At 40.0% G+C, this 27,056-nt stretch overlaps 1 protein-coding gene across 8 annotated transcripts in view; it reads left to right on the top strand.

Annotated features, from left to right (window-relative positions):
• Nucleotides 1-27,056, top strand: part of PACSIN3 (protein kinase C and casein kinase substrate in neurons 3) — a 327,454-nt gene that overhangs the window by 143,665 nt on the left and 156,733 nt on the right. For 5 of the 8 annotated variants that reach the window (XM_053720329.1, XM_053720328.1, XM_053720326.1 and 2 more), the window contains exons 1-3: nucleotides 11,732-11,874; nucleotides 17,026-17,123; nucleotides 19,642-19,798. In XM_053720329.1, coding sequence (XP_053576304.1) covers nucleotides 17,073-17,123; nucleotides 19,642-19,798 — 208 coding nt within the window. In that variant the 5' untranslated portion in view covers nucleotides 11,732-11,874; nucleotides 17,026-17,072. Of the gene's footprint in view, nucleotides 1-11,285; nucleotides 11,423-11,731; nucleotides 11,875-16,109; nucleotides 16,133-17,025; nucleotides 17,124-19,641; nucleotides 19,799-27,056 lie in introns of those variants that run through there. The other 3 variants (XM_053720322.1, XM_053720323.1, XM_053720325.1) reach the window with 3 other exon arrangements.

Here is a 27,056-nt window from a genome sequence, read left to right as displayed (position 1 = left end):
CCGATCCGGGACCGGATCTGGTGGGGGGCAGACTCTCTCTCTTCGCTCAGGCTTGGGCAAGAGATGTTCTGGATCCTTGGGCGCTAGAAATAGTCTCCCAGGGTTATCTTCTGGAATTCAAGGGACTTCCCCCAAGGGGGAGGTTCCACAGGTCTCAGTTGTCTTCAGACCACATAAAAAGACAGGCGTTCTTACATTGTGTAGAAGACCTGTTAAAAATGGGAGTGATTCATCCTGTTCCACTAAGAGAACAAGGGATGGGGTTCTACTCCAATCTGTTCATAGTTCCCAAAAAAGAGGGAACGTTCAGACCAATCTTAGATCTCAAGATCTTAAACAAGTTTCTCAAGGTTCCATCTTTCAAGATGGAAACCATTCGAACTATTCTTCCTTCCATCCAGGAGGGTCAATTCATGACCACGGTGGATTTAAAGGATGCGTATCTACATATTCCTATCCACAAGGAACATCATCGGTTCCTAAGGTTTGCATTCCTGGACAAACATTACCAGTTCGTGGCGCTTCCTTTCGGATTAGCCACTGCTCCAAGGATTTTCACAAAGGTACTAGGCTCCCTTCTAGCGGTGCTAAGACCAAGGGGCATTGCAGTAGTACCTTACCTGGACGACATTCTGATTCAAGCGTCGTCCCTTCCTCAAGCAAAGGCTCACACGGACATTGTCCTGGCCTTTCTCAGATCTCACGGCTGGAAAGTGAACGTGGAAAAGAGTTCTCTATCCCCGTCAACAAGGGTTCCCTTCTTGGGAACAATTATAGACTCTTTAGAAATGAGGATCTTTCTAACAGAGGCCAGAAAAACAAAACTTCTAGACTCTTGTCGGATACTTCATTCCGTTCCTCTTCCTTCCATAGCTCAGTGCATGGAAGTGATCGGGTTGATGGTAGCGGCGATGGACATAGTTCCTTTTGCGCGCATTCATCTAAGACCATTACAACTGTGCATGCTCAGTCAGTGGAATGGGGACTATACAGACTTGTCTCCGAAGATACAAGTAAATCAGAGGACCAGAGACTCACTCCGTTGGTGGCTGTCCCTGGACAATCTGTCTCAAGGGATGACGTTCCGCAGACCAGAGTGGGTCATTGTCACGACCGACGCCAGTCTGATGGGCTGGGGCGCGGTCTGGGGATCCCTGAAAGCTCAGGGTCTTTGGTCTCGGGAAGAATCTCTTCTACCGATAAATATTCTGGAACTGAGAGCGATATTCAATGCTCTCAAGGCCTGGCCTCGGCTAGCGAGGACCAAGTTCATACGGTTTCAATCAGACAACATGACAACTGTTGCGTACATCAACCATCAGGGGGGAACAAGGAGTTCCCTAGCGATGGAAGAAGTGACCAAAATCATTCTATGGGCGGAGTCTCACTCCTGCCACCTGTCTGCTATCCACATCCCAGGAGTGGAAAATTGGGAAGCGGATTTTCTGAGTCGTCAGACATTGCATCCGGGGGAGTGGGAACTCCATCCGGAAATCTTTGCCCAAGTCACTCACCTGTGGGGCATTCCAGACATGGATCTGATGGCCTCTCGTCAGAACTTCAAAGTTCCTTGCTACGGGGCCAGATCCAGGGATCCCAAGGCGGCTCTAGTGGATGCACTAGTAGCACCTTGGACCTTCAAACTAGCTTATGTGTTCCCGCCATTTCCTCTCATCCCCAGGCTGGTAGCCAGGATCAATCAGGAGAGGGCGTCGGTGATCTTGATAGCTCCTGCGTGGCCACGCAGGACTTGGTATGCAGATCTGGTGAATATGTCATCGGCTCCACCTTGGAAGCTACCTTTGAGACGAGACCTTCTTGTTCAGGGTCCGTTCGTACATCCGAATCTGGTTTCACTCCAGCTGACTGCTTGGAGATTGAACGCTTGATTTTATCGAAGCGAGGATTCTCAGATTCTGTTATCGATACTCTTGTTCAGGCCAGAAAGCCTGTAACTAGAAAGATTTACCACAAAATTTGGAAAAAATATATCTGTTGGTGTGAATCTAAAGGATTCCCTTGGGACAAGGTTAAGATTCCTAGGATTCTATCCTTCCTTCAAGAAGGATTGGAAAAAGGATTATCTGCTAGTTCCCTGAAGGGACAGATTTCTGCCTTGTCGGTATTACTTCACAAAAAGCTGGCAGCTGTGCCAGATGTTCAAGCCTTTGTTCAGGCTCTGGTTAGAATCAAGCCTGTTTACAAACCTTTGACTCCTCCTTGGAGTCTCAATTTAGTTCTTTCAGTTCTTCAGGGGGTTCCGTTTGAACCCTTACATTCCGTTGATATTAAGTTATTATCTTGGAAAGTTTTGTTTTTAGTTGCGATTTCTTCTGCTAGAAGAGTCTCAGAATTATCTGCTCTGCAGTGTTCTCCTCCTTATCTGGTGTTCCATGCAGATAAGGTGGTTTTACGTACTAAACCTGGTTTTCTTCCAAAAGTTGTTTCTAACAAAAACATTAACCAGGAGATTATCGTACCTTCTCTGTGTCCAAAACCAGTTTCAAAGAAGGAACGTTTGTTGCACAATTTGGATGTTGTTCGCGCTCTAAAGTTCTATTTAGATGCTACAAAGGATTTTAGACAAACATCTTCCTTGTTTGTTGTTTATTCAGGTAAAAGGAGAGGTCAAAAAGCAACTTCTACCTCTCTCTCTTTTTGGATTAAAAGCATCATCAGATTGGCTTACGAGACTGCCGGACGGCAGCCTCCCGAAAGAATCACAGCTCATTCCACTAGGGCTGTGGCTTCCACATGGGCCTTCAAGAACGAGGCTTCTGTTGATCAGATATGTAGGGCAGCGACTTGGTCTTCACTGCACACTTTTACCAAATTTTACAAGTTTGATACTTTTGCTTCTTCTGAGGCTATTTTTGGGAGAAAGGTTTTGCAAGCCGTGGTGCCTTCCATTTAGGTGACCTGATTTGCTCCCTCCCTTCATCCGTGTCCTAAAGCTTTGGTATTGGTTCCCACAAGTAAGGATGACGCCGTGGACCGGACACACCTATGTTGGAGAAAACAGAATTTATGTTTACCTGATAAATTTCTTTCTCCAACGGTGTGTCCGGTCCACGGCCCGCCCTGGTTTTTTAATCAGGTCTGATAATTTATTTTCTTTAACTACAGTCACCACGGTACCATATGGTTTCTCCTATGCAAATATTCCTCCTTAACGTCGGTCGAATGACTGGGGTAGGCGGAGCCTAGGAGGGATCATGTGACCAGCTTTGCTGGGCTCTTTGCCATTTCCTGTTGGGGAAGAGAATATCCCACAAGTAAGGATGACGCCGTGGACCGGACACACCGTTGGAGAAAGAAATTTATCAGGTAAACATAAATTCTGTTTTATGTTACCTGATAAATTCATTTCTTTCATATTAGCAAGAGTCCATGAGGCCCGCCCTTTTTTTGGGGTGGTTATGATTTTTGTATAAAGCACAATTATTCCAATTCCTTATTTTATATGCTTTCGCACTTTTTTATCACCCCACTTCTTGGCTATTCGTTAAACTGAATTGTGGGTGTGGTGAGGGGTGTATTTATAGGCATTTTGAGGTTTGGGAAACTTTGCCCCTCCTGGTAGGAATGTATATCCCATACGTCACTAGCTCATGGACTCTTGCTAATATGAAAGAAATGAATTTATCAGGTAAGTTCTTACATAAATTATGTTTTTTTCCATGCAGTTGAAGGACATTTGGTGTATACTATCCCTTTTAAGTGCTATTGCATTGTATTTTTATCATGTCTTTGTTGATTCTGCAAATCTACTGTACTTGTCCTTTAAAACAGTGTTTCTTAACTCCAGTCCTCAGGACCCTTAACAGGCCATATATTCATTATATCTTAGCTAGAGCACAGGTGAAATAATCAGCTGATCAGTCACCATGGTTACTTACCTGCTCCCGCCCTACAGATGATTATTTTGCCTGTCCTCTAGTTAAGATATAATTAATATCTGGCTTGGTAAGGGTCCTGAGGACTGGAGGCTTTAAAGGGACAGTATACTGTAAAATTGTTTTTCCCTTAATGTATTTCCCATTACTTTTTTTGTATCAGTTTCAGAGTATAACATGTATGAGAATTTGTTTATTTAAGGCTTATTTGTGTATATGAATTAGCTGGTTTTGTGTTTTGAAGCCACAACCTAATAAAATGGGTTGAGCTTGTAGGTATAATCAGATCTCATTAATTTATCACATTGTGTACATATACATGCTTATTTATCTTGTATCTGTCCATAAACCAAAGACCAATACTTGAAGAGAACAATGGAAAATGAACATTGTATTACCTTATCTCTTATATACCCCACTGGCAGTGTAATTTCTTCTGCTGGCTGTGTTTACACAGCTTATCTATAGCTTAGACCTAAGGCTAGAAACTTTCAGAATAGGTGGGGTTACCACAGGGTAAATCAACCACTTCAAATGCCAATATCAGAGCAAAGGAAATACTTGGAAACAATTTAATACACTCCAGCAGGTAAAGTGGATCATTCGGAACAAATTAAAGGGGAAAAATTTGTTGAGTAAACTGTCCCTTGAATTAAAGGGGCAGTCTAGTCCAAAATAAACTTTCATGATTCAGATGGAGAATGTAAACAATTTTCCAATTTACTTTTATCACCAATTTAGCTTTGTTCTCTTGGTATTCTTAGTTGAAAGCTTAACCTAGGAGGTTCATATGCTAATTTCTTAGACCTTGAAGGCCACCTCTTTTCAGAATGCATTTTAACAGTTTTTCACCACTAGAGGGTGTTAGTTCATGTGTTTCATATAGATAACACTGTGCTCATGCACGTGAAGTTATCTGGGAGCAGGCACTGATTGGCTAAACTGCAAGTCTGTCAAAAGAACTGAAATAAAGGGGCAGTTTGCAGAGGCTTAGATACAAGATCATCACAGAGGTTAAAAGTATTTCTTTCATGTAATTGGCAAGAGTCCGTGAGCTAGTGACGTATGGGATATACATTTCTACCAGGAGGGGCAAAGTTTCCCAAACCTCAAAATGCCTATAAATACACCCCTCACCACACCCACAATTCAGTTTTACAAACTTTGCCTTACATGGAGGTGGTGAAGTAAGTTTGTGCTAGATTTCTACGTTGATATGGGCTTCTCAGCAGGCTGAAGCCCGGTTTTCCTCTCAGAGTGCAGTGAATGTCAGAGGGATGTGAAGAGAGTATTGCCTGTTTGAATACCATGGTCTTCCTCTAGGGGATCTATTTCATAGGTTCTCTGTTATCGGTCATAGAGATTTCTTCTCCTACCTCCCTTTTCAGATCGGTTGGTTATGTAAAACTGGGGAATAGGTAATAAAGGGATTATCTATCTTTTAAAACAATAAAAATTCTGGTGTAGACTGTCCCTTTAATCATGTAAGAAGCTTTTTTTTTTTTTTTTAAAGTATATGTATTTGCTGTAAATAGTGTGCAGCTAAATATCCCAGGTATACTACGCACACCAATGTCCCTTTTAAATGGATACTAAACCCAAATTTGTTTTCTTTCATGATTCAGATAGAGCATGCAATTTTAAGCAACTTTCTAATTTACTCCTATTATCATTTTTTTCTCAGTTCTCTTGCTATCTTTATTTGAAAAAGGCATCTAAGCTAAGGAACCAGACAATTTTTGGTTCAGACCCTGGACAGCACTTGTTTGTTGGTGCTGTTCAATCAGCAAGCACAACCCAGGTGGTTGTGAACCAAAAATGGGCCGGTTTCTAAACTTACATTCTTGCTTTTCAAATAAAGACAGTAAGAGAATGAAGAACATTTGATAATATGAGTAAATTAGAAAGTTGCTTAAAATTGCATGCTCTATCTGAATCATGAAACAAAATTGGGTTCAGTGTCCCTTTTAATGTCATAACCTAACACAATTGTCTTTTGCAACATCTGTAAACAAAATGTACCTAATAAGTGTCATAGTAAGTATAGAAAATAATGCAGAAATAGAAGTGATATAAGAATGTAAATGCAACGTCAGCACTTCTGGAATGATAAATGCACATACATTATAAGCTGATTGTAATGTAAAATATTTGATTACATGTAGTAAAACAAACAGGAACTTTACAATATACTTTTTGTTATAGATTTTCCAATTCAGGGAATTGAAAGAGATACGATAAAAATTGCTAGCCCGCTCTTTTCCAATAAAAGTATTGGTTAGCGCCTTCAAATTTAGTCCTGTGGCAATGCATTCCAAACATTTTCAAACTCACTTAGTATGTAAGTTAAATACAAGACTGCAGAAAACTATTGTAATTACAAGGCGTTTACTGAGTGGCCTTGTGTATATGTAGCTGCCAGGGTCAGAACAATGACGACATACCTCTTATGATTAGCTCTATTTTGAGACTTCCAGAGATTCTAAATGACTCTTAAAGGAACATTATACACCAAATTTCATATAACCGCATGTAATAGATGCTACTATAAATAATAGTATGCACAGATACTGTAAAAAAAAAAGTTTACTTAGTAGCTCCCAGTTTAGCTCTGTTGAAAAGGTTAGCTGGAGCACCCACTGAAAGTGGTTGTATCTCAAAAAGAGAAGACACTCCTTTCCTCTGCATATGAAAAGACCCTTTACACAAACAGGATAAAGCTGGTGTTGGTATACATCAGTATACTTCTAAAATCTTGGGCTTGGTTTGGAGTCTGAAAATCAGTACAATGTTATTTAAAAATTAAGCAACACTACATTTTTTTTTAAAATTGTATGGTCTATATAAATGGATCATCTACAAAACATTTATGCAAAGAAAAATCTAGTGTATAATGTCCCTTTAGCAACTTTAGTGTTGACTGCCCCTTTAAGGTTATTACATGCCTCACCACAGAAATAATTCTGATTATTTAAAAAGATAGATAACTCATTTACTACCCATTCCCCAACTTTGCACAACCAACATTGATAGATTAATAAACTTTATAACATTTAAACCTCTAAATTTCTGCCTGTTTCTAAGCCTCTACAGACAGCCTCTTATCACATGCTTTTTTATTAGCTTTTCACAACAGGAGGCTGCTAGTTCATATGGGCCATATAGATTACGTTGTGCTCACGCCCATGGGGTTGTGTATGACACTGCACTAATTGGCTAAAATGCAAGTTGAGAATAGTCATGTGATCAGGGGGCTGTCAAAAGAGACTTGGATACAAACTAATCAGAGGTAAAAAGTATATTAAAATAACTGTGTTGGTTATGCTGGGGAATGGACAATAAAGGGATTATCTATGTTTTGAAACGATAAAAATTTTGGAGTTAACTGTCCCAGCAACTAAATAAGGGATCTCATGTCATAACAGCCAAATGAGTGTCATAATAACAATGATATGGTACTTACAATCATGTTGTGTTATCAGGGCTCATAGATCCTTGTTTCTCTAAACTAACAGAGGAATGTAGATATCTAATCAAATCGTAGAAATGAATGAATTATAAAAAAGAAAATAGGTGTCATTTTGTTTCTATTTAGGATGATTTTAGCTACAAGTATAATATGTCTAGTGTTTTTTTTTTTTTTTTTTTTACTATGGATGGGCAGGAGCGTGCGTACATTTGTCAAAATTAGTTAAAGGAATTATCTATCTTTTTACACACAAATTCTGGAATAGACTCCTTTTATTACCCATTCCCTTGTTTTGCATAACGAACATGGTTATATTAATATACTTTTTGCCTCTGTGATTACTTTGTAACTGAGCTCTGTGACTGCCCTCTTATTTCAGTTCTTTGGGTAGACTTGCACTATAGCCAATCAGTGCTGAGCACAATGTTATCTATGACTCGCATGAACTAGCGCTGTCTAGCTGTGAAAAACTGTGAGCATAAACTGAGATAAGAGGTGGCCTTCAAGTGCCAAAATTAGATTTGAAATTAGCATATGAGCCTACCTAGGTTTAGCTTTCAACAAAGAATACCAAGAGAACAAAACATATTTGTTGATAAAAGTAAATTGGAAAGTTGCTTAAAATTCAATGCCTTATCTGAATCATGAAAGTTTTATTTTGACTAGACTGTCCCTTTAACTCAACCTTCCTGTGAAATCAGGACTTTGTGTAGTTTTAAAGTTTTTTTATCTAATAATTTTATGGCTAGATATTTTATTCCTGCAGAAATTGCAACATGGTGCAAAGTGACAAAAATAAATGTTTGTTATAATTTGGAACTTAGTTGCAGTAACTGAACAATACAGGTGTACAGTATTTAGTAGATGAGCCTATGCTAATTGTGGAACTACATTGTCATTTTAAAAATGATTCCCATGTTTTTGTTTTACCATGTGTGCTCTAGAAGGTGACCAGAACACAACAAAAATAATATTGCATTGTGTATAGTGTCTTTCCCCCATATTTAGTTATTTATACAAAAAATCAAGGTAGGGCAGTGCTTTCCAAACTGTGTGTCGGCAACAGTGTGTAGGTGTGTCCTTGCTTCTACACAATTTTTAAAAGGAAATTTTATTTTTTTTGGGGGGGGGTTCTGACTTTCTGCCTGGCTGCTACGCATATCACGGTTGACACGCGATTGATACCTAGTGGGTCACAGATCATCTTAACCTATTGGCGCAGCTCAGTGGGAACTGAAACTATTCCCATTGGCTCCTGACTGCACATGTAGTCTTCTCAATGGGCTTGTGACTGCATGTGTAGTCAGTGAGTGGGAAAGCAGTGCGTTTGCAGCGCGGGCAGTAGTCAATCAGATTCACCGAGCTCTGAGGGCGGCAGCTTAAACGGTGAGCTGAAGTCAGTGTTTGTTTTTGCAGCTAGCTCCCAGTAGTGCATTGCTTCTCCTGCTCTTGATATATGGATAGGAAGTGGAAGCTTAAAAATGCTTGATGATGAAATGCGAGTGTCTTTATCTTATATTCCACCTAATATTCAGACACTGTGTTTATCCCATCAACCTCATACATCCCATTAAAATAGTAAGTAGCTATAGGTGGTATTAAACTTTTTTTAATTCTTGCACTTACATACTGTTACTTGTAAATACACTTCCTTATTCTATCATTTATGTATGTGTCCGTATCTCTTAAAGGACCAGTCAACACAGTAGATTTGCATAATCAACAAATTCAAGATAACAAGACAATGCAATAGCACTTAGTCTGAACTTCAAATGAGTAGTAGATTTTTTTTTTTCTGACAATTTTAAGTTATGTCTTTTTCCACTCCCCCCTGTACCATGTGATCAGCCATTCACAAATGCATACACGTACCATGTGACAGCCATCAGCCATTCACAAATACATACACACTTAGTCTTGCACATGCTCAGTAGGAGCTGGTGACTCAAAAAGTTTAAATATAAAAAGACTGTGCATACTGGGCTTTATACTGGGCAATATCATATTGGTGCGGACATATTGTTGTTTCTTGCAACAGAAGCGGTGCAGGTGACATTGCTGATGTTTTGACTGCTGAACATTTTTTTCTTCACAGTTTTAAAATTACATTAAAAAACAAAAAATAAAATAAAAATCCCTCTGGAATCATATATTGAAAAATGCAACCACTGCAAAAATGTACAGCTCTAGCTATTGTGCATGCTAAACTGAAGTGCATGACACACCTTGTTAAGAAAACCAATATCACTGATCTGTGCATGTGCATCACTTCTGTCACATGGTACAAGAATACTTCAATTCCAAAATGTTGGCACCCAGTCTGGAGATGCAGAATGTCTATAGCCAGCACTTTTAAAGTGAAGAGAATACCCATACTATGGTAGTTGTTCCCTGCAGTGTAATGTAATTTTTTCCTGCTTGCTGTTTACTTTTTTATTTGTTTTTGGACTAGTAAAACATGAACTGCTAGCTTTATTTGGCTAATACGGTAGGGGTGAGAGTGTACACTTTAGTCTCCCGGGTTGTCAGGCATGATGTAATACAGAAGCTAAGGTTACATCAGCTTAAGAGTGGCCTTCAAAGCATTCACTGCCTCCCTTCTTAGCAAGGGTAAAGAATATTAAAGACATATGAAACCCATTTTTACTATTTTCATGATTCAGATAGCGCATACAATTTTTTAATAAACTTTGCTTTTCCTGTAATTTTAAAATTGTAGTTTCTCCACTGCCCCTGAATGGCTGAATTTCACAACCCTAATCTACCTACATTATCTGCAGTGATTGTTTGAATGTGAAGATGTTTATTTAGGCCTGCCTCTAATTGTCCATAGCAACGCAGAAAAGATAAACGCAAGTTGAGCGTCACTAGAAAACTACAAATTTTCTTTTAAAAAAAAAAAGTTTGAAATTTAGTTTTTTAAAATATAATTTTTTTGTATGCTGTTCTTTTGCTATGTGGTGATTACTGTCTGATGTGCGTCTTAAAATAGCTGCTTTAGATAACTTGCAGCATTTCAAAAACCTAGGTTACAAGTTTTGATTTTTGGCTTCTCTGGTGAGTGTTTAGTGCAATTGAGACCCAGTCCTTATCTATTTAGGGACAGCGCACTGTAATATTGATTTCCGCATAGTGTTTCTAGTGAACAAACAGCATAGTATAAAAAAACTGATAAGTTGCTCCTTTTGGGTTTCTTTTTGTGTATGAAATAAGTTTGTTCTTTTGCACTACAACCAACTAAAATGGGCTGAGCTTACAGGGAAATCGGATCGCCTTAGTTTATCACTTTACCCCGTGAGTGTAATTTCTTCTGCTGGCTATGTTTACATAGGTTTTTTTTTTTTTTTGGGGGGGGGGGGGGGTTAAATAGCCAAATTAAAATGTCCAGTATAGGTGTAGATAGAGCTGGCTTCTCCAAGTGGTAGGAAAGGCAATTCCCATGCGTAATGGATCATGGACTCTCACCACCATGGAAGAAATTCATTTATCAGGTAAGCATAAATGATGCTTTGTAACTTGTCTATTTCATTAGATCAGGCCATTTTTTGCATTAGTCACTTTACCTATGTAAAGTAGATTAAGTCCCATTCTGGGATGACAAGCATTGCAGATTATGGCAGTAATGGGCAGAGTTGTACAGCAAGGGAACTACTGTGCTTTGATTCTAAAATAAAAATGTAGCTATGTCTTTTGAGTAACTAAAGCAAAAACTGACATGTGCTAACAGCTTTATTGCTAATAGAAGTGTGGTGTGGTATGTGTTTAACAATTGTAACTTGTATTATTTACTTATTTAGATTCTGCATTTTAATATGAGCCTTTAGGGTCTGAATGTGTAGCCCTTTCCCTGTTCCACTTATAGGAGGATGATCACCCAGGAATTACTATGCTGGATCATTAAGACACGCCAGGGCTTGTGCAAACATGCAAGTGTGTGCGTCTGTTCAGCAGGTGTGATAAGTGTTCTTTTCTTCTCCTGCTGTATTACTAGGCAGAACGGTGGATGGCTATTCAGGCAAATGTGTTGCTGTGCAGTACCGGTCACTGGCTTTAACAGGTTAGTAATAGATTGCTGGGTAGAATTGCTACATTATTGGATCAGCAAAATATTATTCACCATGAATAAATGGGTATGCTGTGCGAGTGCTGTGTCTTTGATCTGTCATGTTCTGTAAGTTGGTGGGTGCAATTCACTGCTTCTAATCCATCTGATAATCTTGTGATGTGTGCTGACCCTCACTTTTGAAAAATGACTTCTTTTTATTAGTCATGAAGGGGTATCTCACTCCCCGGGGACTGAGTGTCGTCACTGGGAGGGGGTTGTAAAAGCGTCATTTTGGAAAGGCTATATTGGGGTCTCCATATTTAGTAGCACGTCATGTGAGTCAGTGTCCTGAGTCTGCAGCTGCCACTGACTTCTCATCTTTTTGCCATAGCTCAGGGAGAACACAGGTCTGTGCAGGTCTACATCTCTCTCCTCCTCCTTCTGCCTGTACTTCTCACTGGGAGGTATGTAATATAAATATAGACTGCTGTGTTTAGGCACAAATGTGGTTTTGTGTGCCCCTCCTGTGCCCTTCAGAGAAGGGGTCTACATGCTTTCTGTGCCCACCAGAGCAGGGGGTCTGGGTGTCTCCTGTGCCCATTAGCGAAGGGGTCTGCATGCTTTCTGTGCCCACCAGAGCAGGGGGTCTGGGTGTCTCCTGTGCCCATTAGAGAAGGGGTCTGCATGCTTTCATTGCCCACCAGAGCAGGGATCTGTGTGACTCCTGTGCTCATTAGAGCAGGGGGTCTGCATGTCTCCCGTGCCCACCAGAGCAAGGGGGTCTGCATGTCTCCCGTGCCCACCAGAGCAAGGGGGTCTGCATGTCTCCCGTGCCCACCAGAGCAAGGGGTCTGCGTGTCTCCCGTGCCCACCAGAGCAGGGGGGTGAGTTTGTTCTCAGCAGCTGGGTATTTTGTGTGTGTTTCCAGTATACAGTGGATGTTCAGTTTACATGTAGTGTGTCCGGAAGTTCTGGGTGAATCTGGTGTGCTTGTTTACTATCCACTGGGAATCAGTATGCTGTCTTACTAGGAAGTGATATCTGTGCTATCTGCACTATAGAGCAGACGTGTGTCTTTGGCACTAGGAATTGGGGTGCTGCATGTGAATTGTTCTACGAAGCAGAGGGTCTGCTGTGTGCATCAGGGAGTGGAATACTGTGTGGTCATCAAATAGAAAACAGCAGGATGAACTTGTTGACCTGTGCATTAGAGATTAGTGTGGTAAATATATTATCCTTTGCACTAGTGAGCAGAAGGCGGTGTGCTATTAAAGCCATGGAACAGTGTACTGTACAGATTCCCTTGCACTAGTGAGCAGGAGGCGCTGTGCTATTAGAGCCAGGGAGCAGTGTACTGTACAGATGCCCTTGCACTAGTGAGCAGAAGGCGGTGTGCTATTAAAGCCATGGAACAGTGTACTGTACAGATTCCCTTGCACTAGTGAGCAGGAGGCGCTGTGGTATTAGAGCCAGGGAGCAGTGTACTGTACAGATGCCCTTGCACTAGTGAGCAGGAAGCGGTTTGCTATTAGTGCCAGGGAGCAGTGTACTGTGCAGATTCCCTTGCACTAGAGAGCAGAAGGCGCTATGCTATTAGAGCCAGGGAGCAGTGTACTGTGCAAATTCCCTTGCACTAGTGAGCAGGAGTGCTGTTCTATTAGAGCCAGGGAGCAGTGTACTGTACAGATGCCCTTGTACTAGTGAGCAGGAGCAGTGCACTATACAGATTCCCTTGCACTAGTGAGCAGGAGGCGGCGTGCTATTAGTGCCAGGGAGCAGTGTACTTTGCAGATTCCCTTGCACTAGTGAGCAGGAGGCGGTGTGCTATTAGTGCCAGGGAGCAGTGTACTGTGCAGATTCCCTTGCACTAGTGAGCAGGAGTGCTGTTCTATTAGAGCCAGGGAGCAGTGTACTGTACAGATGCCCTTGCACTAGTGAGCAGGAGCAGTGTACTATACAGATTCCCTTGCACTAGTGAGCAGGAAGCGCTGTGCTATTAGTGCCAGGGAACAGTGTACTGTGCAGATTCCCTTGCACTAGTGAGCAGGAGGCGTGTGCTATTAGTGCCAGGGAGCAGTGTACTGTACAGATTCTCTTGCACTAGGGAGCAGGAGGCGCTGTGCTATTAGAGCCAGGGAGCAGTGTACTGTACAGATTCCCTTGCCCTAGGGAGCAGGAGGCGCTATGCTATTAAAGCCAAGGAGCAGTGTACTGTACAGATTCCTTTGCACTAGTGAGCAGGAGGCGCTATGCTATTAGAGCCAAGGATCAGTATACTGTACAGATTCCTTTGCACTAGTGAGCAGGAGGCGCTATGCTATTAGAGCCAAGGAGCAGTGTACTGTACAGATTCATTTGCACTAGTGAGCAGGAGCGCTGTGCTATTAGAGCCAAGGATCAGTGTACTGTACAGATTCCTTTGCACTAGTGAGCAGGAGGCGCTATGCTATTGGAGCCAAGGAGCAGTGTACTGTACAGATTCCTTTGCACTAGTGAGCAGGAGCGCTGTGCTATTAGTGCCAGGGAGCATTGCACTGTACAGATTCCCTTGCACTAGTGAGCAGGAGGCAGTGTGCTATTAGTGCCAGGGAGCAGTGTACTGTACAGATTCCCTTACACTAGGCAACAGATTGTGTGCATAGTGCTGTTGCCTGTACATTAGGGATCCCTTTGCACTCTGAAGGATGGTGCAGTCTGTTGATCCTTTAATGTCAGAAGTACTTCCCTGAGATGAGTTGACTGAGGTGATCCAGTCCCTTTTTATATAATACCCCAGTATATTGTCTCTAGTGAGGCACTCCCTTGCAGAACACTAGGATTGATTTGCTGTGTATGGGATGTTCTCATATGAGCTAGCCTCTATATAACAAAATAATTGATGGCCATTGTTTGAGGTGGTTTCTTCTTATGAGGAATGGATCACTGGAATTGATGAGCCCACTATGAGGTTGTGCATAGTCCTCACTTTCTGTTTCTAGGGCTAATAAATTCTTTTATGAGGGCTCTGTCATGATGTTGTACTATCTATAATAGAGAGATATATATATATATATATATATATATATATATCCCCATGTCAGACGCCATATATGGGTTAGTGACACCTGCAGGAGGTTTTCTTCTTTCATGATCTCCATGCTGTATCTACTGCGTCTTTTTTTTTTTCATCGAACTTTGTCAGGTCTCTTGCATCAGATCAAGTAAAAATATCTGTACAAGTATATGTCCTATTTTTGATGGAATGACAACACATTTAATTTCATGAGTAATGTACTTTAAATCCTGTATCTAGTTGTCCTTGACCATAATTACTTATTCATACATAACCCCAGACCCTTCAGGATGTAGTTTTAGGTCATACATGCTTTTGTTACCTTTACGCTGGTAAACCTGTATATGAAGAGGTTTATCAGTCGTGCAGTTTTCCTTATACAATCCTAAGTTTGTGTTTTTACTAGAAGGTCAATATTGGTAACTCTAGGATAGCTAGACCCTTGTGCGAAGTAGAATTAACCCTTTCTAAACTCAAGGATCGCTAGACTTTGTTCTAAGAGAAAGTGTTCAGAGATCAGTCTCCCCCACCAACCATATCATCAGGATGTGTAGACCTCTTTATGTCGTGGTTACATAGAACTGAATCAGTTACTTAGACTGAGGATTCATTAGACTGCCCAATATTTTACTAAATCATGACACATCTTTATAATCCCAGGATTGAAATACATGTGTAAATGTTGTCTCTTAGCTATGAGGCTCCTCTATGTAACTCAGATAAAACCCTTATGGTTTGTGCTTAGACCATGAAGCTACTCTAGGAAACCCTTGGCCTTAATACTTGGAAGATAATTTGATTTCATATAGTCTCTATAGTAATAAAACTGACGCTTTATATGACTGCAAGTATGATAGACACCAATATGTTGTTTTTCTTAAAGGGACTTGGAATCCAAAATTAACGTTTCATAATTCAGATGGAGCATGCACTTTTAAAAACTTCTAATTTACTTCTATTATCAAATTTGCTTTATTCTCTTGGTATTCTTCTTGAAACGTTGCTAATAATGGTTCAGGCTCAGGAAAGTGTATATGTCAGATAAAACATTGTTACTAACACTTCTATTTATCTAACATTAATCGGCTTTCATTGAAAGAAGCTATATTTCAACATAGAATACCAAGAAGACAAAGTAAATTTGATAGTAAAATTAAACTGAAAAGTCTTCAACAATTGGACTCAATCTAAATCATGAAACTTTAATCTGGACTATCATGTACTTTTTTTTTTTTTTTTTTTTTTTTTTAATGCTTCCTTTCTATATAAACCAAGGATTAATAGCACCCTGTAAGGTGATCTTTGTCCAGGCTGGTCCTATATATTGTATACAAAAGGTCTTATGGACCTTCTACGCAAAGGTCTCAGATCCCTCAGGCACTGCTCATGGCTGGCAGCAGGTGCTGATATTTTAGGCCTGCATTCAATGTTTATTTTGGGAGTGAGAGCAGTTTCCGTTCTTGGATTGTCTGAGCTTTTAATAACGAGCCATGTGGAGAAGGGGATATGTAAAATCCTTATTAGCGTGTCTCAGGACAGTAAACAGGCATTAACTGAGGACCACCTATCAATTAACTTTAAAGAAGTTCTTGTGTGTGGGAGACTCAACGCATCATTATTTGAGATGCCCAGATCAAAAATTTAAAGGGATACTCTAATCTGAAAATATAGTACTTGTTTGTTAAAACCTATTGTTATTAAATTAATGCATGTTGCAAAATGTGTTTTAACGCTTGCTAAGAGGTTAAACATATAAGTTACTTACATGACAGGGAGCTTCCATGTTTCTTCTAAGAAGAACATGAATGGTGATTGGAGACTTTGGTTGATTACTTTTGATTGGTTCACTTGCCATGTGCTACCCATGAGGGATATTGTACTACGGCGCCAAAGCATTGCAGGAATTAGACAATTGAGCCTTTTTGATTTCGAACTAGATTATTAAAGGGATTTAAAACCCAAACATTTTCTTTCATGATTTTGGTACATACAATTTTAAACGACTTTCCAGTTTACTTCTATTATCAAATTTGTTTAATTCTCTTGGTATCATTTGTTGAAGGAGCAGCAATGCACTACTGGTTTATAACTGAGCACATGGCTGATCCAATGACAATCGGTATATATATGCAGCCACCAATCAGCAGCTAGAACCTATATTCTTTGCTGCTCCTGAGCTTACCTAGATAAAACCTTATCAGCAAAGGATAACAAGAGAAGGAAGGAAATTAAATAGAAGTAAATTGGAAAGTTGTTTAAAATTGTATGCTCTGTCTAAATCATGAATGTCTAATGACTTTACTGTCCCTTTAGCATGATAGATGCATAAAATATAAAATGTATTTAAATCGAGGAACAGTAAGACAGTGAGTAATATAAACCAGGTCTAAACTAACTTGACATCCGCACCAATTCCATCAGTTTATGTATAATATAGAGTTCTTGCCTGAGGTTGCTTATTTCAAAGGAAAGTGATCAAGTTCCCAGTGTGTTGGAAAGGAATGTCCTAATGTGCTTATATTCACTCACTGTTTCACCTTTATTTGTCCTTCTTTTCTTTCAGTGCCCGTTTAAACTGCAACCATTCTTTGCTGCAAGAAAACCTCGGTGATGACGGAGGACGGCAGCAGCGGGGATGCTGCAGGGGGCAGCTTTTGGGAGGTAGGTCTTTATTGTGCCAAGTAGTTGTGTACACATTTTTTTTTATTTTTTATTTATGCATATTTGCCTAAACACATTGCTTGTCCTATTCACTGATCTGTTACTGGTTTTAAAAAAAAAATACAGAACAAATAATTAAAAAAAAAAAGACAAGAAAGACGAAGAGAAAAAGTTAGAAATTTAAAGGGATAATCAAGGTTGCATAAAACTTTATAGTAACGCAATCCTCAAAGGCCAGTAAGCCATAATAAGGATTTTAAAACTTTGAAATTCTGCATTTGTATAGATTAAATTGACCTTCTAAATTTGTCTTGTGAATGTGCCCGTCCACTCCCTAGCTGATGATTTCTATTAGTTTTTTTTTTTTTTTTTAAATCAAAGTGGTCCTGCCACTCTGAAGCAACTGCTTTCCCCAATGTTTCCCCTTTTAAGAGAGGGATGGAACTAGTTGTTTGGGGAGAGCTGTTGCCTTCTGCTAGGAAAAAACACAAAAAAAAAGCACTGGCCAATTGTACCATTTTACCAAAGTATCTAAAGAGTTGCTCCTAAGATTATATTTTTTTAATAAAATACAAGGGTTTGTGACAATACTAGTCTTCCATTGTTCATTGCCAAGTACCAGCATATTCATCCTCATAAAAGATAATTCCTTCTGTCAGCAAATTGTCCCTTTATTGGTTTATATATATTATTGAAGACGTATGAAAGTGTTTATTTATAAAGACGGTTTCTTTTCAAGTGCTTCTAAAGCTATACTAAATAATTTATTTTAGTAGTTATATTTTTCACCCTTTTAAGTACAAGTATGGTAAGATGGGGGTATTTTATAATTAAATCAAAGTTGCATAGTTTGGTTAAAGGGACACTAAACACACATTTTTTTTCTTTAATGATTCAGATAGAGCATGCAACTTTCTAATTTACTCCTATTATCAATTTTTCTTTGTTCTTTTGCTATCTTTATTTAAAAAGCAGGAATGTAAAGCTTAAGAGCCTGCCCATTTTTGGTTCAGAACCTGGGTTATGCTTGCTTATTAGTTTGCTAAATGTTGCCACCAATAAGCAATCACTATCCAGAGTGCCAAACCTAAAATGGGCTGGCTCCTAAACTTTAAATTCCTGCTTTTTAAATAAAGATAGCAAGAGACCAAAGAAATATTGATGATAGGAGAAAATTAGAAAGTTGCTTAAAATTACATGCTCTATCTGAACCATTAAAGAAAAAAATGGGTTTAATATCCCTTTAAGCATGTATCATTGTATGTATCTGTAGTGAAGATCACGTGCATAAAGAGATTTTCTGAACACATTTCACTAATGTGTAGTGTTTATAAATATTTGAATCGGGGTTGCTCTTAGGGGATAGAGAAAATAAATTTTAAGTGATCTGGGTTCATGGTGCTCCCAAAAATTTCAAATGGTTCAAGGCAGAATAGAGCCTCCACATTTGTAATGTTGACTAATCTCAGAGCTTTTGTAAAGAGACATTTTATTGGTCCTCTTGGCTTGAACTCGGATGCTGCACAAAATATTGCAGCCAGTTACGTCACAAAATTCATTAAACTAGACCCTTATATCCAACATCTATGGTTGCCAGGTGTCCAGTAGTCAACTGGACATTCCAGTGTTTTTGTAGGCTGTCCAGTGAAATCTTAAAACTACTGGACACTTTCAGTCCATGGGGCCGAATGATCAAGTGTCCAAGTCCATGGGTCCGAATGATTAATGCCCCTGTTTCTGCGCGAGCCTTGAGGCTCGCCAGAAACAGCGGTCTAAAGACTGCTGCTCCATAACTGGTCCGCCTGCTCTGAGGCTGCAGACATCAATCCGCCCGATCCTATACGATCGGGATGATTGACACCTGATTGGCCGCAACTCTGCAGGGGGCGGCTTTGCACAAGGAAGAACTGCTTGTGCAATGATAAATGCAGACATCGATGATAAATCGCCCCTAAGTGTTTTAGTTAAATGTAAAAGCCTACTATGCCTTAATGCATTACAAATTTGGAGCAGAAAGAACTAATAAGTTACAGCCAAAAGGGGTCAATTCAGCAGCAGAAGATATACAATTGTTGATTTGAATGCTACTGGCAGCCATGGGGTGAAAAATATACGCGGTTGGATCAAGAGTGGGGGGCTTTTAGGGGGAAGCATTGTGTGACCTCTACCTGCCATCGTGCCCGGTCACTTAGAAATTGTCCAGTATGTTTGCGATGGACAGCTGGCAACTTTACCAACATCCGATATTGAATTAATTATAGTATAAAAATGTTTATTTGCTATTCCTGTAAATTCCCTCTGCAAACCCGTGGCTTTGGAGCTGTGGAGTGCATACTGTAGCCATCATGAAATTGTCAGCGAGTCATATTTGACCTTAGCGAAGCCTTTAATAGGCCCTGCAAGTAAGACCAGGAACATGGATTCCTCAAGACTTTGTATGCTTTAAATACTTTGTAATATGATATTTACACAAGCATAGTAAATATAGGCAATTAAGCTCTACGTACCTCTGTTGTAGGCCGGTAATTATCGTCGTTCTGTTAAACGGATTGAGGATGGGAATCGGTTGTGCAACGACCTTGTTAGCTGCTTTAGAGAGCGTGCTAAAATAGAGAAAAGCTATGCACAGCAGCTGAGTGACTGGAGCCGCAAATGGAGAAGCTCTCTGGAAAAAGGTGAGTTGTCGTCACTGGTGTGCAGTGCTTGTGTTCTGAAAGTACATTTTTAAATAAAACACTTAAAGGGACAGTTTCTACTTGAAATGTGTTATTGTTTGAAAAGATTAATAATCCTTTATTACCCATTCCACAGTTTTGCATAAAGAATGCTGTTATATTAATAATTTTTTTTTACCTTTTGTGATTACCTTGTATCTAAGCCTTTTCAGACTGCCCCCTTATCTCAGTTCTTTTGACAGACTTGCATTTTAGCCAATCAGTGCTTACACATAAATAACTCCACGGGTGTGAGCACAATGTTACCTATGACACACATGAACTAGCACTGTTAAACTGTCAAAATGCACTGAGATAAGAGGGGTCTATCAAGGTCTTAGAAATTAGCCTATGAGCCTACCTAGATTTAGCTTTCAACAAAGAATACCAAGAGAACAAAGCAAATTTGAGGATATAAGTTAATTGGAAAGTTGTTTAAAATTGCATGCCCTACCGGAATCATGAGTTTATTAAAACGTCTCTAAAACAGATGCATTTATTAATTTAACTTTTACATCTAGTTTCAAGTTGTATCTCTTTATTTTGCTATCCTTTGTTGAACTTTTTTTGTTTCTTCTTTTCATGAGAGGCCTACTAATGTGTGGATGCTTGTTCCATAGTGCTTCAAGACATTCTTGTATAACACACAATTGGAGGAAAGACACTTCACAGCTATATGGATCTGAAACTGCTTATGTGAATGATGGCCCCTGTCTTTTAAATGAAGGGGGTCTAATGATTTATAATTGGTCAGGAGAATGAATAGGCCTGTTTTATTGTTGGCAGACCCCCTGTTCAAAATAGAACCAGTGCTGTGGGTTTGGTCATGGTCAGGGACCACTCATTTGAAAGAGGAATGCTGCTTTAAAATTATTATATTTTTTTTTTTTTTTTTTTGTAGTGGTGTATTTTTCTTGCATATGATTCTTTTATGTTTAAATATTTTTATTAAGTTTTTTCCAACATGAATATAACAACAAGTGAACTGTTACATAAGGCAAATACATCAAAACCTCAGTAAGTGGGGGGTAGCTTGTATCACATGTTCATATGAATGCCTCTCAATATAACGTAGAAAAAGGGAAAGACAAAAAAAAAGAAAGGGAAGGGAGTTGCCCTGAGGTTTCAAAAAAGGTTAAAATTAAATAACATATGGGCAGGATTGGACACATATCTATAAATCAAAGAGATAAAGACAAAAAAAAAAATAAAAAAAAAAATAAACTTCAAAAGTAGTAGGGGGGGGACAGGTTTTGTACTCACATCAAAGTAATAAGCAACACTATCATGTATCTCATTTTACAAAAGAAAGAAGCATTTAGAAATTGTTCTGTAGAAGCTACTTAGTTCCTCTCGAGCCAACACACCGCTGCTATTGTATATGTTTTCTATCGATCCAACACCCAAATCAAGTGGTAGTGGAGTTATTCAGGACCCAATAGAACCACACCACCTCAAATGACTCTCTGGTATTCATGATCCATGAGGCAGACTCGTACATTCTAAGCATGTTATTTATTTTATTTCTCACCTCCATCCATGTTGGTACCCCCGTTTTCCAGTGGTATGCTATTGCTATTCTTGTGGTCGTGCATAAAATTCTAATAAAGGCATTAATTTCTTTATTATATTTTTTTAAAACCTGTGTGTAATAAAGCTTGAGAAATATCAAGCTCTATCTCTCCCTCTAGGATCGAGCTAAGTAAAGTGGAAAGGGAATGCCATATCTGTTTTACTCTCACAGTCCCACCATATATGTCTAAAGGTGCCTATATTCCCACATCCCCTGTAGCATAGATTGGATGCCGCCTGTGACATGTGAGAGGTAATATTTGGTGTTAGATACCAGCGAAATGCAATCTTGAGGGTATTTTCACGTAAATCTGCACTGTTGAACCCTCTTCCCATGGAGCTAAATATATTCTCCCATGTATGTCTATCATAAGTAACATTAATGTCATCTTCCCACCTGCGCATCAGAGTTGTTTTAGGGGCATTGTGGTCTTTCTGTATAGCTATATATAGTATAGAGATTGTATGTTTAGGTCTAGAGGTTTGTGAGTATATACTTTCCAGTGTTGTGGGGGAAGAGGCCCTAGCACTGCCCATGTATTTACGGATGGAGGTGGACACATGTATCTATTGAAACCACCTTATCTTCATCGGGGTCAGTTTATCTTGAATCTGAGTGTAGGTCATCAGTGTGTTATTAAGTAAGGCGTCCGCCACCCGATACAGCCCTTTATTGGCCCATTTATCTATAGAGGTATGAAGCTCTTGAGGCATAATTTTCCTGAGTGGAATCATCACTGATCTCGGAGGTAGTATGTTGTGGTGGTCTGCTATCCATTTTTTAACTTGTTTGGTGGATGCATAAATTGGTGATCTAAATATATGTGTATTGTTTGTTTGGTCATTCCATAACACGTCGTCTGCATGTGGTAGTCCCTCTATCCCTGCTTCTATTTTGGGCCAGATAATGTCCTCTAGTCTCCTCCCCATTAGAAATGTTTGTGAAATTCTGTCTGCCTTGTAGTAGTCAATTAGGTTTGGGACACCCACCCCCCCCCCCCCCCCTAAAGTTTTATGTTGTGTCAAAACCACTGAAGGGATTCTTGCTTTTTTGCTACACCTAACATAGGCTATTAGTTCCTTTTGTAATGTAGACAGTTCCAGAATCTTAATTGGTATAGGCAGTGTGCGGAATAGGTAAAGTAAACGTGGGAAAACATTCATTTTGACTGCGGAAAGTCGGCCATACCAAGAAAAGGTATGTCTCTTCCAACTCTGGAGGTCTTTTCTTATAGTTTTAAATAACGGCATGTAATTATATTTATATTGTGGGTGATATTGAGCTGACAGCTGGATCCCCAGGTATCTAAGTGAGTGTTTCCCCCATTTAAACTCAAAATTAAGCTCTATGGTTTTCTTTGTATGAGGGGGTAAAGCTATTGGTAATGCCTCACATTTCTCAAGATTGATTTTATATCCCGATATCTGTGAATATTTATCGAGAAGGTTGTATAAATTCGGGAGAGACAACAGGGGTTTCGTAACTGTAACCAAAATATCATCCGCAAAGAGGGTGAGCTTGTATTCGTGGTTAGCTATTGTGGCCCCTGTAATGTCTGGAGACAGTCTTATTCTAGCTGCTAGGGGCTCTATGCAGAGAGCAAATATCAGGGGAGACAGAGGGCATTCCTTATGGGAAAAGGCAAAGACCTATATCCTGCCGATACTACCTGTGCAGTGGGGCTAGAATAAATCGCTTGGATTGCTTTAATAAAGGGACCATTAAACCCCATATGCCGCAGTACCATCAACATGTAGCCCCAATCTACTCTATCAAACGCCTTCTCTGCATCCAAAGATAGGTTCAGAGAAGGTGTTTCCTCTCTTCCCAGATGTTCTATGATATTTATCATTCTTCTTATGTTATCCGGGGCCTCTCTGTTTGCTACAAAACCCACCTGGTCCGGATGGATAAGTGAGGGTAATATAGTTTTTAAGCGATTGGCCAATATTTTGGTGAATATCTTTAGATCCTGGTTTATGAGCGATATAGGGCGATAACTGGCGCAAAGTTTGGGATTTTTCCCTGCTTTAGGAATGACCACGATTTTAGCCCCTAGTAATTCCTGCGGTATTTCCCGGCCCTCTAAGGAATGATTACAAAATTTTGTGAGATGAGCCAATAGTGTTGTACGAAATAACTTATAATAATCTCCTGGGAAGCCGTCTGGTCCCGCTGCCTTTTCCACTTTCAATTCTTTTATAACCTGTATAGCCTCTATTGGAGATACAGGGGGCATTTAAGATATTTTTATCCTCGTCTGAGATAACTGAGAGCCGTGCATCACTTAAAGTTATGTGTGTCTTTTTCAATGGCTGGTGAGTGTTCAGCTTTGTGTCCATCATAAAGTTGGCCATAGTATCTTGCAAACTCATCTACTATCTCCTGAGGAGATGCTGTTGTATCTCCATTAGCTAACTGTAAAGAGGGAATAGCCATGACCCTATTTCTCTCCTGTAATTTATGCGCCAGATATCTGTCTGGTTTATTGGCAAATATGAAATATTGTACTTTTAGTTTATGTAGTGTTTTAGTTGCATTGGTAGTCAGTAAGTTAGCTAATGTGGTTCTTTTTGTCTGTAAGGTTCTCAAAGTAGTCTCATTATGTGTAATTCTGTGTGACTTCTCTAAAGTGGCTATCTCTTGGTGGAGTGTAGATATCTGTTTTCGAAGTTGTCTGATATGTGCCGCTTTCCCTTGCATTAACATTCCCCTTAGATATGCTTTATGAGCCGCCCATGTATATAAAGGGTTGGAGGTGGTATCTACATTTATGTCCCAGTATTCTTTAAGATATTTTAGGATATGGTCCTGTGCTAGGGGCTGCTTAAAGTATTGCGGGTCATAAGACCACGATTTTTCCCGTTTATGATCTTGTACCCCATCTAATGCTAACATCAGTATAGAGTGGTCAGACCACACGCAGGGGTGAATCTCAGAGGATAGTAGGATCGGGTGAAAGATTTGGCTGGTATAGATATAATCAATTCTTGTATAAGATTTTTGTGCAGCAGAATAATAGGTAGTGTCGTTTGTAGTTCCATATAAGGCCTGCCAGGTATCTATAAGAGTGTGGGACGCCAGGTGTTCCTGAATGTGTTTTATGTCCCGATTGTGTTGCTGTTTCTTATGTGACAAAGTCTCTCGGTTGGGTGTCTGGATCGGAGACAAATTAATGTTAAAATCTCCAGCTACTATGATCCTATTTTGGGACCACTGAGTTAGAAGATATGATATATGGGCAAAGAATTCTGTCTGTTTTGTATTAGGTGCGTATACATTGCAGAATACTATGTCTGTGTTATGAATTTGACCTTTAACTATTAAATATCTTCCCTCCTCATCTGTGATTATAGATTCAAAGTTAAGGGCCGAGTGAATCAAGATGGACACTCCTCTTTTTTTGGTAGAGGCTGTGGCATGGTAGTGTTGTTGAAAGTGTCTGGACCAATATTTAGGAACCTGATTATTAAGAAAGTGTGTCTCATGTTAACAGGCTAGCAGGGTATCCGTCCACACTTGCACAGCATAAGGTCAGCAGCTAAGAGTTCAGCATATTATTAGACTTTAGTCACACCGCCTCTAAGAATTCACCCCGCTCCCGGCCTATCTCTACTCCCCAGGGGGCACTGTCCTCACAGGACGATCACGGAAAAAGGGCTGCAGGATATGACCCACCACCACAGAGGATGGCAGGAAAAGGGAGAGAATAGTACCGTGCTGGTATTAATTTATTGCTGCTCAGATGAGACTTCTAGGGCTCCGGCTGTTCTGTGTCAGATTTAATGTGTAAAACCAGATTGGGGGTCAGCAGTTTCTGCTTCACACAGTCGTGTGTTTTGATAGCTTCAAATTATTTGGACAAGGAGAAAAATAAACAGCAATATAGGCTCTCAGTTATCTGCAGCTTGTTTGAAAACCAACTGAGTAAATGAAGGCTGCACTATTTAAGAGATTGCTGTTCTATAGCAAAGGCTGCAAGATAAGATGGCCTCCTTTCCCGCCACTGGCCGTCCTGCTAAAGTATAGTGTGGGTCCTTCAAGTGGCCTTATAAACCCCAAAAAAGTGGTATTTCAGCAGCAAAGTGTCCCAAAGTGTAAGGTTAGCTATCTGAACGTGTGCAGCTAATGTCCTCCTGTTACGTAATGGGAGATAGGCCCCGGAGTGTTTAAAACTGGTTGCTGTCAATAAATGCGTTTAATCTCACCATTAGTAGTCTCTTGTGGTCCTTCTCTGTTGCATCCCTGTAATTGGGTGGGTCACTCGCTTCTTTGATCCTCTTTTCATGACCGGAGGATCCGGAGTAGGCCGCAGCGGCGGCCTTTCCTAGAAATCTGCTGGTTCTTGTTTGCGGGTATACCCGAAATCGGCAGGGATCCACTCCAAAGTTACATCAGATAATCTCTGAGTGCATCTATCATCTAGAGGGCTTTTTAGGGTGATATTCCGCCAGAAAAGGCGTAAAACCAGTGTTATTTGTCACTTTCTATGCAGAGCTAAACAGAAGTGCTGCTACTCTCTTTGCTGGCAAGCTCCTCCTCCCCCCATATGATTCTTTTAGGTGAACACCTGCCATAGTGATGGTAGCAACCTGGCAAGGTAACCCGTTAATTGAAAGGTGGTCTATTCTCTTTCAAAGGTCATATGACACATTTTAATGCAAATATGAGAGTTGCTGATATGGTATAAAGGCACAGGGTCCCTTTTTTAGATAGCAGAGCTCCCTAATAAGTCACCTAGTAAACTCATTATTTTTGTTTTTGTCAAATGTATAGCAATTACCTACTAATTGCAGTTGTATGAGTCCTCTCAGTGGAAGAAGGGGGCTTATCTGTTTCCAAAAGTGCTTCTTTCTGTTTTCCATGGGGAGAGATAATGGCTGTGATAAAGTCCCTCGCACCTTTTTATGAAATCTCTCTGGCACCTTCTGGAGTTCCCTGATGCCATGCTAGAGGGACATATGACCCCTTATTTTAAGATGGAAGTCATCTCTTTCTACGTGGTGTGTATTATGCTGCTATAACAGTAGCACAGAGAGAGATACGGGCTCTGGGTTACCCCTTTCCATAACAACTCCCTGGTGTTCTGGAGAGCAGGTGAGTACCCACATCATGGAGGGACAGGTAAACCCCTCATTTCAAGGGGCTTCCTCTGTTTCCTTTTTGCAAATTATGGGTCACTTGTTCTAGCTATTATAAATGGGGAGACAGGGGTTTCCTTTTAGCCCCATCATACTCTCCAACATCTCCCTGGTGGTTTGTGCTGCTGGTAATCACTTGCATATTAGAGGGATAGATAACCGCTCATTGTATAGAGTAGAATCCCCTTTTTCTGATTAGGTGGTCATATGTTGTGGAATGAGAAAGTACTTCTGTTGTGGATTTCGCATGATGTCATTGCACACAATGTCACCACAAGTCCGATACCCAATGACAATTATAATGTACGGTGCTGTAAAGTAGAAGACAACCCACTGGTATCCTCCACGCTTAACAGGTTTTATTAGTATTGAAAACAATTGTAATGAATTGTTGTTTTCAAATTATTCCTATAGTGAGACTGTTGTTCACTGGCAACTCTCAGCCGTGTTGGTGGAGAGGAACAGCCGTCCATTAGCATGAAAACCAGTCTATTCTTCATAAACG

This window comes from Bombina bombina, chromosome 7 (genome assembly GCF_027579735.1).
Source record: "Bombina bombina isolate aBomBom1 chromosome 7, aBomBom1.pri, whole genome shotgun sequence".
Taxonomy (NCBI): domain Eukaryota; kingdom Metazoa; phylum Chordata; class Amphibia; order Anura; family Bombinatoridae; genus Bombina; species Bombina bombina.
Note: the sequence above shows the minus strand (reverse complement) of the source record. Positions and strands in the feature narration are given on the sequence as shown.